This window comes from Zea mays, chromosome 9 (assembly GCF_902167145.1).
Source record: "Zea mays cultivar B73 chromosome 9, Zm-B73-REFERENCE-NAM-5.0, whole genome shotgun sequence".
Lineage (NCBI taxonomy): Eukaryota > Viridiplantae > Streptophyta > Magnoliopsida > Poales > Poaceae > Zea > Zea mays.
In genome coordinates this window covers 140,516,991-140,540,020 of record NC_050104.1, presented here as the reverse complement: position 1 = coordinate 140,540,020, position 23,030 = coordinate 140,516,991, and the positions used below count along the sequence as shown (strand labels likewise).

General features: G+C 40.6%; 2 protein-coding genes and 1 long non-coding RNA gene across 3 annotated transcripts; 1 reads left to right on the top strand and 2 right to left on the bottom strand.

The window, feature by feature from the left end:
• The first annotated feature begins 360 nt into the window (after window positions 1–360).
• On the top strand, window positions 361–6,016 carry LOC100282901 (uncharacterized). The gene is made up of 7 exons (NM_001155807.2): window positions 361–599; window positions 726–870; window positions 976–1,202; window positions 2,166–2,456; window positions 4,615–4,820; window positions 4,908–5,182; window positions 5,760–6,016. The coding sequence occupies exons 1-6, from the start codon at window positions 537–539 to the stop codon at window positions 5,179–5,181; spliced, it is 1,206 nt and encodes a 401-aa protein (NP_001149279.2). The 5' UTR covers window positions 361–536; the 3' UTR covers window position 5,182; window positions 5,760–6,016.
• Window positions 6,017–14,335: 8,319 nt separating this feature from the next.
• Window positions 14,336–14,711, bottom strand: LOC118473406 (uncharacterized). The gene is made up of 2 exons (XR_004852795.1): window positions 14,646–14,711; window positions 14,336–14,547 (listed from the first exon to the last, which is right to left on the bottom strand). It is a non-coding gene; the product is annotated as an uncharacterized lncRNA (long non-coding RNA).
• Window positions 14,712–15,852: 1,141 nt separating this feature from the next.
• LOC103640339 (putative ubiquitin-like-specific protease 1B) lies at window positions 15,853–17,333 on the bottom strand (the record flags this gene model as incomplete). Its single annotated transcript, XM_020544754.1, has 7 exons — window positions 17,261–17,333; window positions 17,002–17,156; window positions 16,694–16,906; window positions 16,488–16,613; window positions 16,274–16,407; window positions 16,124–16,199; window positions 15,853–16,038 (listed from the first exon to the last, which is right to left on the bottom strand). Coding segments are annotated over exons 1-7 (963 nt in total), but the record flags the coding sequence as incomplete, so codon positions are not given.
• Window positions 17,334–23,030: the final 5,697 nt, after the last annotated feature.

Below are 23,030 nucleotides of genomic sequence, written 5' to 3'. Positions count from 1 at the left end.
TCGTGCTCCCTTGTATTTAAATGATAAAAAACTGAAATTATGAACAAATGTGAGTTCTAACCATGATTGTTAGCTACAACCCTATATTTAAGCCCACCTAGCCAACAGAAGATACATGAATTTTGTTTTATGATCTATACTTGCTAGTGACTATAGGACTTTTGCAATTTTTGCCGCAAGTTAAGGCCTTTGTCTGAGGGTTTGAAAACCGAAAAATAAAAACTCGAAATAGCCTAATACCAGAACCAGTATGGGCTGGATCAGCTCACACAGACAATCTCGTAGTGGCATGGGCCTAACTTACCACACGGTGGTTAGCCCACTGCTCTAATAAGTCGGTAAGTTCGAACGAAGGACTCGAAGCCACGTGTAACAACAGCCCAACACATCCTGATTCCACCAACCCCTTGTTCATTTCCTTTCCTCCAGTTCCTCGTCTTCTACGCAGACCCCCGTTGAAGCCTAGGGTTTAGCGGCTACACTTCTCTTCTAGCTAGTTGGCGACCACCGTTTACGCTAAACCACCCGCGCGGCCGATGGACGTCGACTCGGACCCGGCCGCCTCGAGCAAGCCCACGCAGATGGACCTCGAGGACCAGGCACGCCGCCGCCGCCGCCACCACCACCACCCTCCCCTTTCGGATTTTTTCTTTTGTCAATTTGGGTTTAGGACTTTAGGGCTATGGTAGTGACTGTTGTGCGCCCTTGCTGTCGAGCACACGCAGACGGACACAAAGGGGAAGGGAAAGGCGGAGGAGGGGAACGGGAAGGGCGAGGAGCTCGCGGACTCCATCGGTAGCCTCTCTATCGGCCCGGGGCGCACCAATTTCAAGAAGAAGCCTGTGATTATCATCGTCATCGGCATGGCCGGTGCGTCGATTTCGTTCGCCCGCTGTTTAATTACATCTAGTAGCATGAATCTCCCAACCGACCTGGGACTGGGAGCTAACATTTTTGTTCTGTCCCCTTGTTCAGGGACGGGGAAGACGACCTTGATGCACCGGCTGGTATGCGATACACAAGCATCAAATAAGAGGGGCTACGTCGTCAACCTGGACCCTGCAGTGATGACCCTGCCATTCGGTGCCAACATTGATATTCGTGACACTGTGCGGTATAAGGATGTGATGAAGGAGTACAGCCTTGGTCCCAATGGCGGCATCCTCACCTCGCTTAACTTGTTTGCCACCAAGTTCGATGAGGTTGATTGCTATAATTTTTTCATCACTCTACTGCCAATTCCTGCTGTTTTGGTAGCTTTTCATAGTACTGCTGGCCAGTTAGTCTTTTCATCACTCTACTGCCAATTCCTGCTGTTTTGATAGCTTTTCATAGTACTGCTGGCCAGTTAGTCTGTTTATTAGTTCTATCTGTTATCTCTCCACCTCTAAGTTAACAAGCATTCGAAGTGGAAACTTGTACCCCATTCATCTTCAGGTATGCCTGTTGTTTAGCCCTTGTGCTTACCTGTCTTTGTTTGATTGAAGTATTGAACTGTATTTCCAGTCAAATCTAATGGAAAAAGGGTCATCTGGTTTAAAATTTTGAACAACAGTTAGGTGAAAAGTAGTGTGTAATTCAAACATGGTGACCATTGCGAGAAGTATTTCTTTGTTTTGCTAACAGCACTGTAATGCCCAGTACGCTGTGTATAGGCATCAACTGCTTCTTTGAGAACGCTAATAATACTTTTTGTCTGTGTCCTATGAGTTAAATAATAATTTGCTAGCCCTGCAGCTTGGCAAAATAGTATTTAGAATTTTAGGTAGCTTTACAGGTGCACTTCTACACATGGCGATATTTCAATTTGCTGATCCAATGCATTAACATTGGTAACAAGAATGTTGTGCACTGTTACGATTTTACTAACATAACATGATTTGGGATCAAAGACTGAACTGATGTGCTTTGTGAATGATGACTTTGGTTAAATGTGCTAATAAAGCACTCTGGATGTCATGTCAACTCTTACCATTCCATTCAAGCTTTCATGGAGATTGTGCTCAATTCAGTCCACAAAGGAACACCGGGGGATTTATCTGTTGCCACACTGAATAATTTAACTTTGCTGCAAATTATATTGTACTTATGGTGGTATATGGGAAATGGACATTTCTGTTACCTTTATTTTGTTCAGGTATATGACATTTAATATTCATTCTTAGGTTGTATCTGTCATTGAAAGACGTGCAGAACAATTGGATTATGTACTGGTGGACACTCCTGGTCAGATTGAGATCTTCACTTGGTCAGCTTCAGGAGCTATCATTACGGAAGCTTTTGCATCGACGTTTCCAACAGTTGTAGCATATGTTGTTGACACTCCGAGATCAACAAACCCTGTTACTTTTATGAGCAACATGCTTTATGCCTGTAGTATTCTCTACAAAACTCGCCTTCCTCTAGTCCTGACATTCAACAAGGTTGATGTTGCCAAGCATGAGTTTGCCATTGAAGTATGTATACCATTTATGACAGTATTGTTTTCTTTGTTGTTGGTTCTATCACATTTTCATCTGCCATACATTCACATGTTATCTAAGTTACAATTTGCATGTCATGCAAAATTTTCTTACTGTGAAATATGTACTCCCTCCGGTTTCTTTTAGGAGTCGTTGTGGACAGCATTTCACATACCAAGGCAGAGACTAATTACCGGTCGTACCCTTATTTAATACGATTAGTTGTCCTTCATAACAGGTTAACCTTCTAATCTGAACTGGTTGCTAATGCAGTCTTAAATACTTCATGTGATACGGGCTAGGTTTGAAACTTTGCGGCCGTGTGCTGTACCATATATATTTTTTCCGATTTTGCATCATTTTTCTGCATCCATGTGCTGGCATGCTGCCACCCATTCGGCTTCCAGGCCACATACTGTGTGCCTGCATGTGGGGCAAATACGTCCGGAATAGCCTTTATTTGCCTGCACGACTTCCTTTCGGTGAAGTTTGAGAAAACCTGCTGTGGTTGTGTCTGTGACCATCTGGGGGAGTTAACTGCGGGAGTCTTGTTAAAAGACCATCTGGTAAAAATTGCATACATTGGTCTCTTCCAGGGTTCAAGTTCCTTTCACCATCATTAAGGGAGCTCTGACCGTGGGTGCCTTGATTGATTATCTGCACCTCTGGGAAGCTTTATCTGATTTGATGTTGCATCCTTATATTGAGGATAGGCACATCTTCTCCTTAGCGCCAGATGGTCTTTACTCGGCTAAAACTGCATGTGCTGGTCTCTTCCATGGTTCAAGCTCCTTTCACCATCATAAAAGGATCTAGAAATCATGGATGCCTCCCAAGTGCCGTTTCTTTCTGTGGTTGGTGGCTCATAACAAATGTTGGACTGCTAATAGGCTGGCAAAAGAGGTATGAACCACCTGGTTAGATGCCCCCTATGTGACCAAGAACCTGAAAACATCAACCATCTGCTGGTCTCTTGTGTGTTTTCAAGAGTTTTTTTGGTATAACCTCTTGAGGAAGTTTGGGCTGCACAGCTTATCCCCTTAGCAAGCTGAGGCTTCCTTCTTTGGCTGGTGGGAGAGATCTTCAGCTCAGGTCCTTAGTTTGGGGAAGAAAGGATTGGATTCTCTTATTGCCTTAGGGGCCTGGATGATCTGGATTCATAGGAACAAGGTGGTGTTTGATGGCAGGACCCCTTGTATCTCCGTCCTCCTGCAGGCTGCTGGTGAGGAAAGGGAGAAATGGCAGATGGCTGGTGCCAAAGGTCTATCCTTTTTGGCCGCCCAGCTTCCTAGTACCTACGGATGTTCTGGTGTGAGTGGTTTTTAGGGCCCGTTTGGCATAGCTCCAGCTCCTGATTCTAAGCGAGGATCTGGAGGAGCCGTGCCAAACGGGTATTTTTTTAAACTGATTCTCGTGTGGAGCCGAAAGATCGGGAGTCGTTTTTGTGAAGAAAGGTGGGATCTAAAAAAACCTGCTCCAACCTCCCTTAAAACAGCTCCTCAACCAACCAAATATGGACCTCCCCTTAAAGTTTGATCGAAATTACCCGCAATTGCCATTGGACAAAAACATAACGAGCCAATTTATAGATTAAACATTTGAGACCATTTTATGCACTACTATGATGGGAACATTTTATATGTTATTGTTTCATATTTTTTTCCCGTATATGCATCCTACTTATTGGTTTGTAATAAAGTTGAACTGCAAAGAGTAAAACAGACAATCGCCACAGACCACCAATTCTCAGAAGACAAGAATCAGTTTACTTGCCAAACGATTTTAAAAATGATTCTGATTTTCTAGGAGAATCAGGAGGATCAGCTCCTCACGAGGATCAGGATCTAGAGCTAAAGAAGCAGGAGCTGGAGCTTTGCCAAACGGGCCCTTAGTCTCGGTCCTTATGGATAGTTTTCTGTATGCCTGTTTCTGGCCTCCATAAGGAGTGTGTTGTATCTGGGTCCTTTTGACCCTTATTTCCTCTGATTTAGTATATGAGAGCGCAGTTCTCCTGCGCTTTTTCAAAAAAAAAAAATTGTTCAAAATGTTACTTGCCTTATTAGCCAGTTTGTGCTTATATTGTACTCCCTGTACATTTAACCAGTCTAACTTTTCACTATCTGGCACTGACATCCTGTTCATTGCTGACCAGTGGATGCAGGACTTTGAGGCATTTCAGACAGCTGTGGAATCTGACAAATCATACTCCGCTACATATACCCGAAGCCTCTCTCTGGTTCTTGACGAATTCTACAATAATTTGCGCTCTGTTGGAGTATCTGCGATTTCTGGTTCTGGAGTCAATACATTTTTTGAAGCTATAGAAGCCAGCGCCAAGGAATACATGGAAACCTACAGGTCTCGTCTCCTGAGATGGACAGTTAGAAGACTGATCTTCCTGTCCATATGACCTTGTTTTACTAATTGGTATTTGACAAGTTTCAGGGCTGATCTTGACAAGAGGATTGCTGAAAAGGAAAGATTGGAGGAAGAGCGCAGGAAGGAGAATATGGAAAAATTGCAGAAAGATATGATGAAATCCAAAGGACAAACTGTGGTGCTCACCACTGGTTTGAAGGAAAAAAATTCTGTTTCAGACATGATGGATGGTGCTGATGAGGAGGAAGAAGAGGAAGCATTGGAAGATTTTGGGTTTTCTGAGGATGATGAAGACGAAGACGAAGGAGAAGATGAGGAGGTGGCTCATTTTGGCTTTTGAGGTACTGTAGAATTGCTCCATTTAAATTTGTAATGTAGTCAGTTGTTTTGGAATATTAGGAAGTTGTTAATGATGCTTGCACACTAGCTTGCATTGGATGTGAATATGTGTTTCTGGCACTAATGCTAACCAACATATATCTGCAGTTGTTACTTGACCTAGAGGCATATTATATGTTGCATTAGCAACACTGACATCATATTATAGGTGGTTTTAGTTTTGCCTAAAGTCAAAAATAGTCTAAGTTTGTTCAAGTTCAATGTAGAATGGATCAATGTCTAGCACATCAAATTAGTTATATAAGTCAACCTTGAAATATTTATTGATAATACATTTTTATATTGTAATTGTTGATATATCTGTCTATAAATTTGGTTAAAGTTAGAAAGAAAAACTTAAAGAAAAGTTAAACACACTATAATTTTGGAGCAGAGGGAGTACCATACATCTGGATTTCCTTTAAATATAGACTCCACAATGCATTGCTAGTCTAATACGAATATGAGATGCTATCGATTGTTACACTATTATTTGATTCTTCAGTTCCGATCTGATGTTACTAGGCTTTGTCTTGGCAGGGGATCCAATAGTTACTTGTTGGTGTGTCTTACTGAGAGTCCATATGGGGCTACTTGCTGAAGTGGAATGAAGAACTGTCAATATCAGTAGGTTGTTGACTTTGCTATTAGTCTACTCTTTTAAATTCTGGTGCCCCACTGCTGGCTATTTATGCTATATATTTGGGACCTCATGTCAAAGTTTATCTCGTCGCTGAGCTGTACTAATCATATTAATTGTACGTGCGAGTAAGAAGTTGATGGGTCAAGTTGTGTGTGTAATCGGTTGTGCCACAACCTGTACCTAATCCTTCGCTTCGCTTACCACTTACCAACATCCCACCAGTCTTTTTGCTGATGAACTCGGAAGGAAAGAGTCACGAGGATATGAGTATGGTAGAAATTCTAGAGTACGAATAATACTATGTTTAAGGGGAAGCGAATATGTTTGGTATAAATGTAATCTACAATCGAACTGGCTATCACTCGACTTTTTATGTGGTGGCGGCATCACTGTCACTTCAATGAAATGCATGAGTTAACACATCAAGCCACATACGAATCCACTTTTTTCTTGTTCATGCTCTCTTACTCTTAGGGATGGAAACGGATGGAAAAACCCCTCCTATTTTCGTATCCATATTTTATCGTCGGAAACGGGATCGGGTATGGAATAGTCGGGAACGAAAATGGGAGCGGGATAAACGGAATTACGAAAACGAACAGAAATAGAAATACTAACGGAAACTTATAATTTAATATAAATAGAAATGATATTGATGTTTGACTAATGATTGATTGGCAGGACAATAACATAAAACAAATAGATATAGAGAGTCAATATTCTGTTGTTGTTTGGTTGTTAATAGTTTACATATAGCTACATCTAATGTTGTTTAAGACTTTAGACCACTTGTCATTGAAAAGAGCCGATGGTTATAATGATCACTTGTGCTATAATTCGTCACATAAAGATACGAGGCTTTAGTTTATATATTAATGTATATTAGGCTCGTCCCGTATTTATCAAATACGAAATAAATACGGGTTCAATCCGGATAAAAATGGGATCATGCAAAAACGGACGGAATAAACACTCTCCCGTTTCCGTCCCGCTTCCATATTTTTCCGTAAATACGGAAACGGTCGGGTCAAATATAGAAAACGGTACGATCGGGACGGGATTTTACCCGTCCGTTTTCAACCCTACTTACTCTCATTCTCAGGTTTTTGGCGACGTATAGTAGCGTGTTTGGCGATATGATCCATTTGGTGCGGTTAATCTTACGACGAACTTTGTGGGTCGGTTTTTTTTCTAGCAAGAAATTTTTTTAATAAGACAGGTCATGGAGCGATATAAGGAGCAGCAGAATGACTTGTACATAGTTTTTATCGATTTAGAAAAGGTTTATGATAAAATACTAATGAATTTCATGTGGTGAGCATTGGATAATCATAAAGTCCCAACAATGTATGTTACGCTCATCAAGGACATGTATAATAAGGTTGTGACTAGCGTCTGAATAACTGATGGTGATACAAATGTTTTCTTGTTTAACATAGTACTACATCAAGGTTCACCTTTAAGCCCTTATCTATTTGTCTTAGTGATAGATGAGGTTATAAGGCTGTCTCCAACAAGGAGCGGTATATGGTTCTGTCCGTTAAATTTGGAGGACGCCGAGCTACTTTATCCCTCCAACAACGCACGGTAAAGCTTCCGGTAAATTTAGCGTGCGTCCTTCGACCCTCTAAACGTGGAGTTCCTCTGGGCGTTCGCTATCCGTCACAGCGCTGCAACTTTGGGAGCAATGTCATCCTCGATCTCCGTGCCCAGCAGCTGGGGCAGCACCAGCAGGTCACCGCTGACAACAGGAAGCAAAGCAACGCAGGGAGAGAGAAGGGGATTTTTTACGGCACATCACCAAGGACCAATAAAAAAGAAAGCCAATAAAGATAAGAAAATGACATATTTATTAATATATGTTTAAAATGATTTGCTATATGGACAATATTTTGTTTAAAAATATGGGTTCTAAAATTTCTGTTAATGTGGTTGAGAAAATATATAATATGAGGTATAGAGGATGAAATTTAGGGGACGTTGCTGGAGACTGAGAAGATATAGAGGACATAATTTTTTAGAGTGTGCTGTAAAGGACAGAGAATATTCCTTTAGGGTTTGTTCGTTTCGCCGTTAATCCATGTGGATTGGGTGGTATTGAGTCGGTTTGAATCCATATCAAGTCAAAATCCATCCCAATCCATCCCAATACACACCAATCTACATGGAATTAAAATAACCGAACAAGGCCTTAGGGGATGGAATTTAGAGGACGCTGCTGGAGACAGTCTAAGAGATATACAAGGAGATATCCCTTGGTGTATGCTTTTCGTTGACGATGTAGTTCTAGGAGATGAAAGCCGGGAAGGAGTAAATAGAAAGCTAGAGTTATAGCGTCAGACCCTAGAGTCAAAAAGATTTAGAATTAGCAGGACCAAAACCGAGTATATAATATGTGACTTTAGTACTACAATTAGTGGGGGTGGAGACGTGAGCTTGGGAGGCCAGGTAGTATCAAAGGACACCTTCCGTTATTTAGGATCGATGCTAGAGAGAGATGGTGATATTGATGAAGATGTTAGCTATAGGATCAAAGCGGGGTGGATGACATGGGTTCAAGCATCGGGAGTCCTATGCGACAAGAGAGCCACAGAATTTGAAAGGTAAGTTCTACAGGACGGCGATTAGACCTGCTATGTTATATGGGGTCGAGTGTTGGTCTACTAAGAGCGACTCCAATAATTCCTTAAACTATTGTCCCAATTAGTTTTTTGGGAAAAAAAGGAAAATCATGTGTCCAACAGACTCTCAACTGTTACCCCTAAAGCCTCGCACGCGAATACAACCTCATCCCGTGCGCAAATCTCCGCCGACCAGCAGACTCCCAATCTAGCTGGTGGTTTCCGTTCCCGCGTCCTTTTGCCGCCTACGCACTTCATCCAATCTCCCGCAGTCTGCAGTTCGCGCGCACTGGACAAGCAGGTTCAGGCGGCGGCGGTCTTCAATCAAGTTGAGGTCGATGCAAACTGCTCTTCCGATGGATCCTGTTGGTGGGGAATCCATGACGCAAGATGATTCTGCGATGGCTACTCAAAATCCATCTGCAACCGGTCTTGAATTGGAGGTAAGACATTTAATTCGTGAGCTTTTTTATTTCAATTCACAAATGGTTGCACATCGTGTTCTTGCGCCACCGCCTGCTAAGAAAGGGTAGTCCACGATGATTTACATTTTAGGATGTATTAATTTCGTAGATCGTACTGATTTTGCTAGTTTGTGCCGCCACTTTGGAGTATGTGCTGCTGAGAAAGGAAGTATAGACCAAGTTTTCAATTAATCTGAATTTCTATGAAACAATTTCTGTAGCCATTGGCTGGTGACACATCCTTTCCGTATCAAAATGTCATGTTGGAAATACCTCTGATTTATAGTTTTTTTATATAGGAGGTACTTACAATGCAAGGAGGATATTTTAGTAACCTGATGAGCGAGGGTAACAATAACATGTCTTTGGATGACTACGATATTGTTTCTGAGCAGCATCCATCTGTAGTTGTGACTTCGTCTAGACCAAATCAGAAAAGGTCTGCTAATTTCAGCCAGCAGGAGGATGCTTTGGTTGTCTCAGCGTGGCTGAACATTAGTTTGGATCCTGTGAATGGCACAAACCAGACTCGTGGTACATTTTGGAAGAGAGTTTATAATTACTATCACAACCATAAAACTTTTCCATCAGATCGTTCTCAAAGTTCCATATCTCATCGATGGGGATTTATTTTGGAGAGCGTTAACAAGTTTTGTGCCTGCATATCTGATATTGAAGGGAGAAGGCAAAGTGGTGTCACGTTGCAAGACAAGGTAGTTTTTAATATTTTGTTTTGCAACCTATAATGTATATTTCAAAGTTGTAGTAACCAAGTTGTGTTTGTATCACACGTGCAGATTGTCAAGCAATGGCTCTCTACAAGTCTAGAGACAAGGACAATAAATCTTTCCAATGCATGCATTGCTGGAACATACTGCGTAACCAACCAAAGTGGCATGAGAAGCGCAAGCTGATGGATGATCTGAAAAAAGTTGCTAATAAAAAGCAAAAGACAAATATAGTTTCTAGTCCTGTAACTATCACTCCCATCATCAATGAGTCAAGCAACTGCAATCCTATCAATGATAATAGCAGGCCCGAAGAGGAAACTCCTAAAAGACCAATAGGTATCAAAAAATCTAAAGAAGTAATGCGGCGAGGTGGTGTTGAGTCTTACATGGAGGCTTCTAAGCATTTCTGGGATAAAAAGAAAGAGTGTGATGCAGAGAAAGAGAAGAAAAAAGAGGAGAGATTCAATCTGGCATATGAAATAGAGAAAGAGAGGCTTCAACTTGATCAAGTAAGAGCTAGCACTGAACAAATGAGGGCTGCTACAGAACAGGTTAGGGCTGCAAATGAGGCCAAAAATCTTGAAGTAAAGAATAGTGAGCTACAAATGAAAAAAATGTTAGAGGAAGAGAGGATTATGACTATGGAATTAGACACAATGCCTGAGCACCTACAACAGTTCTATAGAAATTTGCAAAATGAAATTATTGCTCGTCGTGTTTATAAATGAGGTGACTTTTTGTTATTTATGAATCCTTGTTCACTTCTGGTTGTTGGATTTCCTACGGTTCATGTGCTACAACTATACTTAACCATTCTAATTTCTTTGCAGTTTGGAGTTCACAAGACTAGTAGATAAATTCAGAATCAGGGCTGCAAGTCTGTGCAGTTGTTTCTTGGCATGGCATGCAAGTCACTTATTTTAGATAACCATTAGTTAGTTTCAGAGAACCATTATTTGTTTCTTTCATGCAAATTATTTACTATTTCGTTCAGACAAATAATGTGATTAGTTTCGTTGATAGAACCATTGTCTTTAGTTTCATCAGAATTGCCTTTGATTTTATTTGTTTCTTTCATGCTGTCACAATACAGTCCGAATATGATGCCTGTCATATTGTCGAGCACTGCCCACAATCACGAGTGGTCTTCTATAATAAAAATGTATAGACTTATGAGGAGCCGAGAATATGTTAATTTCATAAAATAATTGCAGACAAAATTGAATAGTTTATACTGGTTGGTTGTAAATACTTATTTGAACGCAACTAGACCAATGTCGAGTACACCCTAGTTCTAGTGGAAAAAAATTAATATTCATCAGCATGATGCCGCCATATATGCTCCACCAGATCTTCTTGCAGCTGATGGTGAGTTTCTTTGTCCCTAATTTTTCTATGGACCTCAATGAATTCATCCAAATCTTGATGATGATCATGTGAAGGTTGCACATTTTGTCCACCATCCTGAAAACGTTCATCAGGGTCGATTTCTTCCTCGTCTTTAACAATCATGTTGTGCATAATAACACATGCTTTCATGATGTCACCTAATGTCTCTTCATCCCAAAAACGTGCTGGACCACGAACAATAGCAAAACGAGATTGTAGAACTCCAAATGCACGCTCAACATCCTTTCTTACAGCTTCTTGTGCTTTGGCAAAATATCTTCGCTTATTCCCTTGTGGCTCTGGTATAGTCTTCACAAGTGTTGCCCATGATGGATATATGCCATCAGCAAGATAGTACCCCATTGTGTAATTATGACCATTTATGGAGTAATGCACTTGTGGAGCTTGGCCTTCAGCTAGCATTGAAAATAGTGGCGATCGATGGAGAACATTGATATCATTGTGCGACCCAGGCAAACCAAAAAATGCATGCCAAATCCATAAGTTTTTTGAAGCAACCGCCTCTAGTATAATTGTAGGCTCATGGAAATGACCGGAATACATACCATGCCATGCAGAAGGACAATTCTTCCACCTCCAATGCATGCAATCTATTGAACCTAACATTCCAGGAAATCCTCTTTGTTCTCCTAATTCAAGTAACCGAGCTGTATCATTTTCATTGGGAGATCTCAAATATTCATCACCAAACACTTGAATTACTGCCTTGACAAACCTTCTCAGACTCTCTATAACAGTACTTTCTCCAATACGTACATACTCATCCGTGGCATCTGCTGCTACTCCATAAGTTAGCATACGGAATACTGCGGTCACCTTTTGGAAGCAACTTAATCCAGCTATATTTGCTGCATTGAACTTTAATTGGAAGTAATCATCATGATCTTATACTGCAGCCATTATGCGTTTAAATAAATCACGACTCATTCTATACCTGTGGAACCAAGAATAATAAAATATCAATATGGCATCTGTGATTGAAAGAAAGGTACCAAATGGAATTAAACAAACCTTCGCCTAAAATCAGATAAGCTGAATGTAGAATTATCTGCTAAGTAATCTTGAAACATTCTTGCGTGACCTCCTTGTCTGTCTCGATATTTAACTATATGTCCAGGCATAGAACCAACCCGTTTTCGATGAATATGCGATGGATGATGGAAAATATTGTACTCGCCAAAACTAATATCATCATCATCATCGGATGAAGACTCATCCAAAATTCTTTGCAATAGCGATGGTCGATGACTCATGATGGAAGGTACTGTGTAAAGGTTGTAAATAAATACAATACAACGACCATATTTTCTCATTAGCATCATGGCACACCATTTTGTCTAATGGTCAGATGGTAAAAAAAGATAATTTGCTAATACATAAAAGCAAGGGAGCAACTCCGACACCTGCTTTTCGGTACCTGTGCAGGAACTCAAATTTTGTGTGCAGCTTCTGTGCGATGGTGAAGGTCCAGGGATGGCAGCACCTGCCTGGTCAGCTCCAACGATGGTGGCACCTGCCTCGTCAGCTCCACCAATCAGTCGACGGCGAATCAAACGGAAAAGAGTGCGTACGGTGAGCATTGATTTGATCAACATCGGCCGACTGCTGGCCTGATGCGTACGACGTACCTGATGCTCCTTTGGAAGATTGATGGTAGAAAGTTTCTGCACGGTGACTTTGAATGGCGGCGCAGAAGCCTCAACAGATTCTTGCGAGAGGTCCGGCTAAAGAGATGTTGTGGGTCCACCGTAACTAACTTATATTTTTGGGATTTGTTGGAGTTGAACATTTTTTTTGGAATTACATGATTTAGGGAGATCCCAAATTCCTTGTATAGGAGTAATTTTCTTAGGAGTTGTTGGAGTTGCTCTAAGAGACAACATATCCAACAACTAAGTGTCGCAGAGATGCGTATGTATGTTATAAGGGGATGAGTGTTGTCCTACTAAGAGGCGACATATCCAACAACTAATGTCGGAGAGATGTGTATGTTGAGTTGGATATGTGGGCATATAAGATTGGACCGAGTGAGAAACGATGACATACGCGATCGGCTAGGAGTAGCACCAATTGAAGAAAAGCTTATTCAAAGCCGGTTGAGATGATTTGGGCATGTCCACCGGAGACCCCTAGAGGCACTGGTGCACAGAGGCATCATAAGACGAGACAATAATGTGAAGAAGGTTAGAGAACGACCAAACTCGACATGGGACTGGCAATCAAAAGGGATTTGAAAGAATGAAATATCCCAATAGAGTTGTGTTTTGATAGAAGTGCTTGAAAAAAGCTATCCACGTGCCCGAACCATGATTAAGCATTTTCTCTTTTTAGTTCTCTCAAAAGCCTTTTACCCTCCCCTTTATCTCTCTTTTTAGGTCTTCTATTTTTATTTAGCCGTACTATAAAGAGGGGTTGTGGATGAGTAGTTGGACCAAAAGATTTCTAGTGTAGTGTTGGTGCACATTCACACTCACATCTAGTGCTAGTCGTCACTCTATAACACACTCTCAAGTTAGAATGAAAACGATTTAGAAAAAATCAAAGGAAAATAATTAGGGTTGCTGTCTTAGGGGCATCGGACTATCCGGTGCGCCCTTTGACAGTGGGGTCAGCCAGCCCCGGAGGCAGCGCCTCTGCCCTTGAGAAAATATGAGAGCAACAAGTTTATGAATTGATTTTTACAGGCCACACCGGACAACCACTGTTCACTGTCCGGTGCACTGTCAGCTCAACGACTAGCTGTCAGAACTAGCCGTTGGAGCCGAGCGTTGGCGCACCAGACTAGCAAAAGATTATTCTTGAAGCCGAGGACATGATATACCTTCTCAAGCTGGATTTGGTGACCATTCCTTCAAATGGTCGCTTTTTCATCATAAAAGTTGGCTAACCTTGAGCTTTCTGCTATCAATACTTCTCTTTTCGCCTTATAATCAATCATGTCCTCTACCTTCTTGTTATCATTGGATGATGTGGTTTGAGCATCTAGAATTAATAATCTAGATTTACTTGCAAAAGCATATGCTTCAGAACCTTGTAGAGTACGATATTCTTGTAACTTCATACAAAAACTAGGTGAGTGCCCGTGCGTTGCAACGGAACCGTATAATAACACGAAAACTTATGTACATATATGTGTTATATTGTTATAGATATGTGTCCGTGCGTTGCGAGGGAAGTAAAAGATTTGTATAAAACATTGATACGAAAGACAAAACATCACTATAATATGCAAAATACATGTGGAAAACATTATCAATGTCACACAAATTATTTCTAAAAAGTTAATTTAGAATTTTTAATTACAGACAAATGTGTCGACAACCGTACACTAATCAGCTAATCCTTTTTAGCGATATCGATAAGTCTCTGTTGTATATTTGCAGGGATGGCATATCGGCACGAATTATCCTCATAACTTAACAGATCAATCACAAAGTTCTTTCGAAGAGTCTTTGCATCCTACAGACAAAGACATAAGAGAACAAAACATATTATCTTGTAGAACGAGATAGCTGGAATGTAAGTTTTGAACATAAAACGAACGTTATTACACTCACCCCAACAAATTTCAGTCGTCTGTCATTCCCCCACATGGCCATAGCTTGTAGAACGAGGTAGCTAGTATTAAACCTATAGAATAATATTTGGTCAACTATGTTTTATACAATGATTATCATAGAAAAAATTTAAACTACTGAGAAGGTGGTACGAAGAAAATACCCTCTTAAGTCAACTGGAACACCAGTCTGAATTGTATGTTCCCACTTAAAGATATCCTCCGCCCATCCAGAACGTTTCTTGCTGTAAGCAATCTTATATTTTTTTGAGGCCATGATAATCGCTTCCGCGAACCTCTTGTATGGCATGTGTTTACACCAATCTTGAGTCGGTGTAAAGTCGATAAAAGTCACATACTTTTTAACATGATCTATTACGAAAAGGGCGTGACATCCATTGAATTTCCATGGCATGAGAACCTGCAAAATATCAGTCATTAGGATCCTACAACAGAAGTGTCCTTTATAAATACATTCGAAATAAACACATACTTACATATCTACAACCCGTGATATAATAATTCATTGATGGCCAACAATCGAGAGTTTTGGCTAACTCTTCTGTTGTAGGATCCTGATGGTACTTTGGAAGTTTACCATAACCAACCATTCTCTGGACAGTATATATACATGTCCACATGAGGATTAGATGTAGATACTATATATTAATACATTAATAATTAGAAACAAACTTACTCAAAAATGCATGTCCATATAATGCTTTCTATTATTTATGATTTCTTCTTTCGGCCTACGTGACTCTTTATTGGCAAGCAGCCGAACAACCATGTCAAAACATCTTATAATCATATCTTGATTTATCGTTAATATGTTTTGCAGGTCTTTGACAGATATTTCTATCTTAAAAGGATTGAAACTTCGCACCCATGTTCTCCTGTAATGTAGCATGACGAAAGTCTATATCAAGTATCTAAGTAGTTGATATACATAAAATAAATAAATTAATGAGCACTTACTCTAGTGTCGTATCGTCTTCTATTGCCATGATATAATCACATAAAACATCTATTGAATCGGCTTTGGTCACTGGCATGTCCTTTGTGGAAAGACCAACCATTAAAAAGTCATTTGTGCACCCATCGGTAGAGACTTTTACAGGAGCTCTTTTATCCCAATCATCAACAAACCACCTTTGCAAGTCTGCTTGAGTAATAGGGCCTTCCTCATCTTCATACACTACTTCGCTATCATCAAGCATGTGGAGTAGTTTCCTCTTATTAGAATCTGTTGGGTTTTCTAATATCTCAACATCTGATGGGCTTCCAGAGTCATCTTCTTTTTCATTTTTGTATAACAGACACCCTCTTCTCTTATTCAGGTCTGAAGATAGTAATATAGCAGCCATTTTTTTCCTAAAGTGTGACATGTCATCCTACAAATAAGAAACAATTATTTTAGCATTATATATGTAACACTGACTGCAGATGTCCATATATGTCGTAGTAGTAATAATATACCTGGGTAAAACTGTCACACAGTTCATCCCCTGTCCAGTATTCGATATAGTTCAAAAGAAAGAGGCCACATGAAGAGCTACAATATACATTAATATCAACATAAAGTTTAGTATGAATGAAGAAATTGGTAAAGAAGATTTTAGGACGTACCTATCTGTCTGTTTTGCATATCCCATGTCTATTTCTCTGAGCGGCCAAGAAGCAACTTGGAGGTCTGGCCACCTGTGGTCTTTCAACTCCTTACGTTGAGATATCATATCTATTTGTCTTTGTAGTCCTTTAATCTATATATATTGTAAAACAAAATTAGAGATTGGGATAAGTTAATATTGAATTCATAATTGTTTAGTTTGTGCATACTCACAGAGTCAGTGAGGTCTTTGCGATCTTGTGAAGTACCAAGTGAATCGAGCACTTGTATCTCCATATTTCTTGCATGAATCACGGCAAGATACCAGTGCGTCTCTCGGATGTTTATCGGAATAAACACCTACAAAACAGTTATAAATACTTGCATAAGAATAAAATACATATATACACTAATTGTTCAGATTGCAAACTCATATGTACCTTGTCATGGTCTAAGTAAAGTAACACCCTTCGTTCAGCGCTACATATTTGTGTCATGTCTTTATTTGGATATAACTCTTCTGTTTTAATTTCAACATCACCATCTCGCTTCAGGAAATTGAACTGGAAAGCATTTTCTATGTGAACGCGACCTCCAGATCGGCACTTTAAATGCTTTTGAGCTTTTATCAAATTTATGTAACAGTCTATAACCTGCAAGTGTGTAAGTTGTGGTTAAAAATATCAGGATGAGTAAAAAAACTTATACATAACAACGTCGCCAAATATAAAAACTAAGCGTGGATTACCTCGTCACCTAAATATGCGTTCGGCTGAAATAAACACTCCATCCATTTCCTTTCAACAAAGGCATCATCAATAAGCACGACTTCTACCCTTGGTTCACAAGGGATTTCCTTAATAAAATCGATGAGAGCAAGATCACCTTGCGTGCAAATATAGTCTAGGAGCAACCAGTCATGAGATAACACTAAAATTAGTTATAGTCCAGGAGCAACCAGTCATTAAAAAGAAATTGATCCATACAGACTATGAAAATTATAATACCTTCTCGAACTATTGCGGTTGCCACCGAATTTTTTGGCTTGTTATGAGACAAGCCTACAAATAGAGATTCCATTCTCGCGGGACAAAAACCTACATTAATAAGGTATAATAATATAGGTCAGTGCCCGTGCTTTGCCATGCATTACAAATTGTTAGATGCATAAAAATTAATATTGCTAATTTCGCAAATGATCCAAAACTCAATAATACTTTAAGACAGTTACAATCTGTTATTTCATAGTGTAGAACTGAAACGAGTGCAGAATCACTTGTTTTTGTCACATATTATAGTGCTATTCTAGACTATAATATGTGTGGGAGATAGAGCTGTTATGTGAGAGGTAATTAAGAAATGGTAAGGTTGTCTGTTGAAGATAGAAAAGAGAAAAAAAATACAAGCTCTTCATCTTCTTAGTCTCTATATATATACAATGGGGCGAAGTTCTGTGCTCACTTCTCCTTTTTTTATATGCCGAGAATTTACAAATCCCTCAGCCCTCATGGTAAAAGTTTAATCTCTTTGTTTTTGCTATAATTGATTCAGGCACAACCGCAGAGGCTAGAAAGAAAGAGCTGCAGAAACAACCAGAAAAGGTTATTTTATCGGAGGTTAATTCGTCAAGTAGTTTAGCAGATGCAAGCTCTAAATCAACATCTTGACAAAACTGTAAGTTGGAGTCACAAAAATGTTTCATTGCTTGTGCAGGAAATGCACACTAAATTTTACAAGAAAACTATCAGTTTCTGACTAAATGAATTCATTTGTGCTGACAGCACACATCAGTGAGAGACGATTGGGCAAATATTTTCTATCACACTGTTGGCACCCGAAAAAAACAATGCAAGTTTTCATGAGACATTAATTTATTATATTCCGAAGAGGCCAAATAGACTGATTATCCAGTTCAGGTTTCTGGTGACACTAAGACTGACACTAAGCCTGCAACACTGATGATGGAACGACAGAAATTATTACAGCAACAAAAATTCAGGATATGTTTGAAGCACTCAAGCCAGGACCTTCTATTGTCTCTCTCAAGCTAGAAAACTATTATAGCCACGGATCCATCTTGGTTGCATCCATTCCATATCCATCTTACACTGCACCTGCACGGTTTATCCCGGCTGCACAACAGCACAACCAAAAAGAGCAGCAGAACAGGCAGCTTGGCTTGGGTACTGTCTCCCAATCTCAGACGTAGATCCAGAATTCCACATGGAGTTGTTAATTCGCTCCTTCAACCTTTGCTCTGGACCATACCAGCATATTGCTTTGAGAGTTGGGTTTGATCTACATCTACTGAATGTACAGTACATGCATCTGTACAGTTGCTTCAATAATGACTGAGTTCAGAGAAGCCATGTTATAATTATCAGTTTGACTTCACTCCTAAGCGGTTTGTTTTTTTTGGGAACTGTACAGATGCTTCACTCCTAAGCGGTTTGTAGTTTCATGAGTTTCCTTCCGCGTTTTGATTTTGGTCGACAGTTGATTGAACCACTCTACAAAAAGGGGATTTTGAGTGATAATACTCGATTATTTTGCTAACCGTTGATTGCACGGGCACAATAAAAGGGACTTCCAAGGTCTGCTCATAACAAAAGAATGGGACATCGGTACAACATTCTGAAAGTTTCACCACTTCTCCTCGAAGAACTGCTGGTGGCTTTCCACCAGCACCTATAATGAAGCTACACCCAGAAAAGAGGGGCTTGGACAGCGAATCAGTAACAAGGTGGAAGGTTGCTGCAAGGTAATATTTCAATTGATCAGAAACTGGGAGCTCAAAACCGTTCTGTCTCTGCTAAGAAACCTGATGCAGGAGGCCTTTCACCTGCTATGGACAAGGAAAAGGAACAAATCCTGTTTCGTGTTATTATAAGTTTTCCTGCTTAGAGTGGTGAGCAGAATTGATTGTTAGATAGCAATTTGTATGTCCAGAACTTGCATGCTGCCCTCTCAATATGTTTGTTCACCATCTATTTCGATTCATTTATATTCTTTAAGTGCTATTAGAATGCTATATCAAATGTGTATTATGCATTCATAAGTTCACTGACTTTGTTGATTGGCTTGCTTTGCAATTATTCGCTACTTTAGCTGTGTGGTAATAACCAGTTTCCTCATTGTCCTCTATATATTGCTAACATTTCAACTGATCATAAACTGGTTATGTCAAAGCCTCCAGCTGTGGAGAATGTTGCAGACGGGAGAGCTGAAAGGATGGAGAAGGTCAGAGATGGGGCACCTGATATTGCCAAGGAAGAGGAGAAATAGGAGAAAGAGGCAAAGGAGAAAAGGGAACATAACCACAAAGAGCATAATAAAACAAGAGAAAACAGTATAAGTTATCCGATAGATAGTGTTAACTTGAAGCCCTCGGACCCTCCTATAGCCCCACCAGTTGATGATGGAAAATCTGTTGTGCCTGATGAGAACCTGAAGAAGCGAAAGAACACTGAAACGAATGGTTACTTACAAAGTGAGTTCCTAGCTTTTCTTTTTTTTCTTTTGCACTTAACAGCATGCGAGTCTTGTATGACACCATTATCCGTTTTTATGGTGCTTTATATTATAAGACTTCTGATGCTGCTGTACAGACAACCTTGATATGCGGCCTACAAAGTTGCCGAGACCAGCACTCCCCAGCAATTGTGTGGAGGATGGTACAACATCTCATGTAGCCGCGCCACTCTCTTCTGTGAAGCAGGAAGCCATAAATATTGATTTCATAGGCATGATCCATGTGTTCAGCTTATGATGAGGCCCTAGAAGTCAGGAGGCTACAAGACAAAGCTGCTGATTTTTCAGGTGGAAGTGTTGCACTTTTCATGGGACAAGGGAAATTGGAAAGCATATGTACCAGGTCAATGTTACAAAAAGGATAATAAATGCACTGAAGTTTGCAGCTAGAAATTTAAATAACATTTTGGGATTGCCCCGCTAAAGCAAATCACATGACTCGTGAAAAAGCATATGCAATTTGTATGTCCAGAACTTGCATGCTGCCCTCTCAATATGTTTGTTTACCATCTATTTCGATTCATTTATATTCTTTAAGTGCTATTATTGCCAGATAAGGTCAGAGATGGGGCACCTAATATTGCCAAGGAAGAGGACAAAAAGAGTGATCGGCATGAGAAAAAGAAAAGGGAATAGAAAGATAAACACAAAGAGAAGAAATAGGAGAAAGAGGCAAAGGAGAATGGCACAAGCTCTAGGAAGCCACCTCACCCCGACTGCAAGTATCTTAGCCAGATATACAACATTCCTGAAGCCCCTCAAATGATGGAATTGCCTGGGCAGGAAGGTGAGGACTGTCTGTTCGACAAAGGCGGCACCCAGCCAAGGAAGCCGGCCAGTTCAGCGCCTGAGTCTGATGGAGTCTCCCAAGTGTGGGCTCAGGCTCTGAAAATTGACCATGCTGATGGTGGTGGTGGTGGCTGAGATAAATCTGCTTGTGCTTGATTTGTTCCAAACCAAAGGTGGCACTTGTGGCCCTCCTCATGTTTCCAGTGTGGGTAAAGTTGCCTGAGAACTCCAATTTGTCTGAATGGGAATACTTACATGTATTATTTTCCTAGGACTTTAGCTAAACGCAATATATTTGTATCATGACAGTTATTCATCGTTTAGTTGCTAGAGGTTTTAGCTAAACAGTGAATTTTCTGGGTCATAGTAGCTAATGACAGTGAATTTTGCTAGAAATCTTTATGTACATTAATCGTGAAGGTATATCATATTAGCTAACGCAATATACCTAACGTGATGATTGAGTTATAGTAGCTAATGCATCCAGATAGCGATAGCTGTCAAATTAAATAAGTTGGTCGAATTACACTACAAATATGATGGGTATTGGTTAGCCAAGGGTTTTGTGGTATTATATGTTCCCGTTGTAACGCACGAGCACTTACCTAGTATCTATTGGTTACCTTATTATTATTGTTATTTAATAAGAGTTATGGGTTCTAAATAGTTCTGCAGAAAAACACGATCAGCCATTTCTATTTACAGAATCTCAATTTGCAGCAAACCAATGGTAAACAGCATGAGCCACATATATATACAAATACAAAACGATCATGAAATCAGTTATCATAAAACATAGGATATATACAAAACGATTCTGAAATCAGTTATACACCAAAGGGCATCGTGCATTTACATGTATTTAGCATGCAACAGATTGAGTTCCGTTTCAGTCGTATATGGATCTAGTTTGTTAGGACCTCCTTGTAGACGATGTTCTTGGTATATGTCCCACAATCTACGGTGGGGTTTTTCTTTACACCCTTCCTTGACTTCTTCCTCCCATCGACGGCTGGGATGACAAGAATCTTTATGTTCGATCGGGCTGTCACTCTAGATAGAGCAACATATAGTTGACCATGAGAGAACACTGGTTCAGGCAAGTATACACCAACATTGGGAATAGTCTGACCCTGTGCTTTGTTAACCGTCATTGCAAAGCTAAGCCGTACAGGAAACTGCTTTCTTTTGAACTGGAAAGGGAACATCTCTTCATCGGAGGGACACAACGGTATACGCGGTAGGAAAATCCGTTTTCCAACGTGTTGACCCAGTACAATCTCTGCGTCAATGCTATTTCTTTGGAAGCCACGAACGACCAGCCTGGTGCCATTGCAAAGTCCATTTGCAGGGTCTATATTCCGGAGCAATATAACAGGACATCCAATCTTGAGCTTCAAAACATGAGGGGGCAGCCCATTAGGCGTCAATGTGTTTAGGAACTCAGGTGGGTAGTAGTTATGGGGATCATCCATGGCGCTATCGAAACTATGGTACACCATATGCTCCCCTTGAAAACGATCAATCATCTTAGCATTTATCATATCCACCCAGTCATTACGTGTTGACAGTATCGCCCTTGAAGTGATGTAGGTGGAATCAGACATATTTTCATTAAGATTTGGGAAAGCGAAGTCTATTAGGTTGTCAAGATCGCTGTCACTCCCACTGTAAGGCACACACACATCGTCAGGAAGACGAATGTCGCCGTCACTATTTGTGTCCTCAGTTCCACCGCCTACGCGCAACAAAAACTCCGCAAACCAAGGGTCGTTTTTTGCTCTCATGTTGCTAACAAGCTTTAAGTGGGACATGGACTCCCATAGGTAAGACATCCGTAATGAAGACGCGACCACTTGAGCCCTTGACCCTTTACGAACAACTGGCAAGACCTGTCTGAAATCTCCACCGAAGACAATGGTTTTACCACCAAATGGTAGTGCGGGGCGACCCATTATATCGCGCATGCTATTGTCCAGTGCCTCCACGGCTTGTCTCTTAGTCATAGAAGCCTCGTCCCAGATAATGAGAGATGCTTTCCGTAGCAACTCTGCTGTTCCACTCTGCTTCGTGAAGCTACATACAGCGCCATCGTCAATAGTGAGTGGTATCTTGAAGCGTGAATGGGCGGTTCTTCCTCCAGGCATTATGGAAGCCGCAACACCAGATGTAGCTATTGCCACTGCAATCTTGCCCTGGTTGCGTAGCGTCGCGAGCAACACTCTGTATAGATAAGTCTTACCGGTGCCACCAGGTCCATCCACAAAGAACAACCCGCCCTGATCGGTGTCAACGGCAGACATAATCTTATCATAGGCGACCCTCTGTTCCTCGTTAAGAGAGTCTTTAAGAGCCACATCTCCCGCTGTCGGTTGGATACTTTCCTCCTCGTAAACCTCCCTAGCAGTACCAATAGCATCGTCATACGCGTCGATGATAGGAGGTAGAGGGAATGTA

Bases quoted from the DNA above. Each gene is read 5' to 3' on its own strand.
- LOC100282901 (NM_001155807.2), top strand. From the start codon at position 537: ATGGACGTCGACTCGGACCCGGCCGCCTCGAGCAAGCCCACGCAGATG. The intron at 871-975 runs GTGCGTCGATTT...CCCCTTGTTCAG, and splicing joins CATCGTCATCGGCATGGCCG to GGACGGGGAAGACGACCTTG. The intron at 4,821-4,907 runs GTCTCGTCTCCT...GACAAGTTTCAG, and splicing joins GAATACATGGAAACCTACAG to GGCTGATCTTGACAAGAGGA.